This window comes from Sinocyclocheilus anshuiensis, unplaced genomic scaffold, assembly GCF_001515605.1.
Source record: "Sinocyclocheilus anshuiensis isolate Anshui unplaced genomic scaffold, SAMN03320099.WGS_v1.1 scaffold315, whole genome shotgun sequence".
NCBI classification, from domain to species: Eukaryota; Metazoa; Chordata; class Actinopteri; order Cypriniformes; family Cyprinidae; genus Sinocyclocheilus; species Sinocyclocheilus anshuiensis.
The window spans coordinates 377,947-379,675 of NW_015548210.1; the positions used below are offsets into that span (position 1 = coordinate 377,947).

Sequence of the window (1,729 nt, forward strand, 5' to 3'; positions counted from 1 at the left end):
AAAGGCGTAGGGACGTTATTGCTTGATGACGTCAGGAACCGATGAATTGGCTTTTTGAACCGGTTCAATAAGCCGATCTGTCCGAAAAGAACCGATTCGCGGAAATGAATCGGACTTGGCATCACTACCGCTTTAGAGTGGGCGGGATTATTCACATGTCGTTATAGTTGCGCCGCCTCTATTGCCGCGACTCCTGAAAAACTTTTTCATTCCCCGTCGCCCCATCAAGCTCTTGCTGGATCTGCTCCTCTGCTATCAACGAGAGGAACGTCTGTACTTCCTCAACAGACAACGAAACAGCCACTTTTTGCCTGTTAAAAAAGGTGCGCTCGTTCAAAACAGTTGCGTTCGATCCTTCGCTGGCTGTGCTGATTTAAATCTAGCGATGTCGTTATAGTTGCGCCGCCTCTATTGCCGCGACTCCTGAATAACTTTTTCATTCTGCGTCGCCCCATCAAGCTCTTGCTGGATCCGCTCCTCTGTTATCAACGAGAGGAACATCTGTACTTCCTCAACAGACAACGAAACAGACATTTTTTGGTGCGCTCGTTCAAAACAGTTGCGTTCGATCCTTCGCTGGCTGTGCTGATATAAATCTAGCGGGTCTGTTGTGTCTCGTGTCGCAAGTTCAGTGACGCAGGTAGTGACGATTCTTTTAGGCCAATCAGTGATCAGCAGAGTTTACACGTCACGTTTTGGTAACGGTACGGTTCGCTTGGAACCTCAACCGAGGTGGTACTAAAAAAAGTACCAGGTACTGTACCCAGTGGAAAAACCCCCAAAAGTGAACCGTACCGTGCCGTACCATGCAGTGGAAAAGCGCCATTAAATTTGCAAATTACAATTCATCCCTCATTTTATCACCCTTCGGTCGGACCAGCCGGCCCATGAAAAGGATTGAGTTTGTCTTCTTGTCCTTCACCAGGAAGATGAAGGGATGGTCAGCGTAGAAGAGTTTGGGGTTCTTGAGCTTGTCGGAACCAAAGATGCTAGTATCGGGTGGATTTCCCTCCGTGTCCCACTCCATGGCCGAGGCGTGGAATACATTGGACAGATAGAGGTCTTTCTTCCCTGAGATGTTAGACAGATCAGCTTTGGCCTTGTCCACAGCTTCGGTCAGACCCAGCTCAGCGAAATGTTTCTGCAAGAAAGCAAGCCGTTACATTAGTAACTGAATTCACAGGTGAGTGAGTATATAATAGCTTGTTGGAATTGCAGATTGTCCATACCTGCAGGTTGTGGCTGACCTCCACGCTGACTTTAGGCAGTGACACCGCAACTGACCTCTGTTCCATTTTACTGATCCAGGTGTTGAGTTGTTGACGTGTCAACAGTTTTTCCACTCTCTCCAGGGATTCTACATGGTACGGCATGATGAACACCACAGACGACATCTTATGGGCCAGTGCCATGTCCAGAACTAAAAGGTTGTTGGTTGTGTCGTCAAAAAAGCCATAAATGCCTGAAAGACAGCATGAATGTATGACGTAAATGTGTAAAGGCAAATGATGGAAGCCTAAAATTTCCTGCCAAAGCAAACAGCAGTTTTGGGTGTAAATGATTGTAAGAGTTTTGAACACAGATTTTTATTATTATTATAATTTTTTAATGTACTTGCCAGTGTTAATATTAATTACATTCAAATGAAAATTATGTCATCACATGTGGTTGCCGCAAGCCCTCCGGACGCTCCTTCGTCGAATCCGCCAGCCGTGTCGTTTTCAAGCCC

General features: G+C 46.3%; 1 protein-coding gene across 1 annotated transcript in view; it reads right to left on the reverse strand.

Moving 5' to 3' along the window:
• Positions 1-764: 764 nt before the first annotated feature.
• The window catches only part of LOC107653702 (serpin H1-like), a 3,890-nt gene continuing 2,925 nt past the window's right edge, over positions 765-1,729 (reverse strand). The window contains exons 4-5 of the mRNA XM_016440494.1: positions 1,230-1,462; positions 765-1,141 (exon numbers count right to left, since the gene is read on the reverse strand). Of these exons, the coding sequence (XP_016295980.1) occupies positions 839-1,141; positions 1,230-1,462 (536 nt within the window). The 3' untranslated portion in view covers positions 765-838. The remainder of the gene's footprint in view (positions 1,142-1,229; positions 1,463-1,729) is intronic.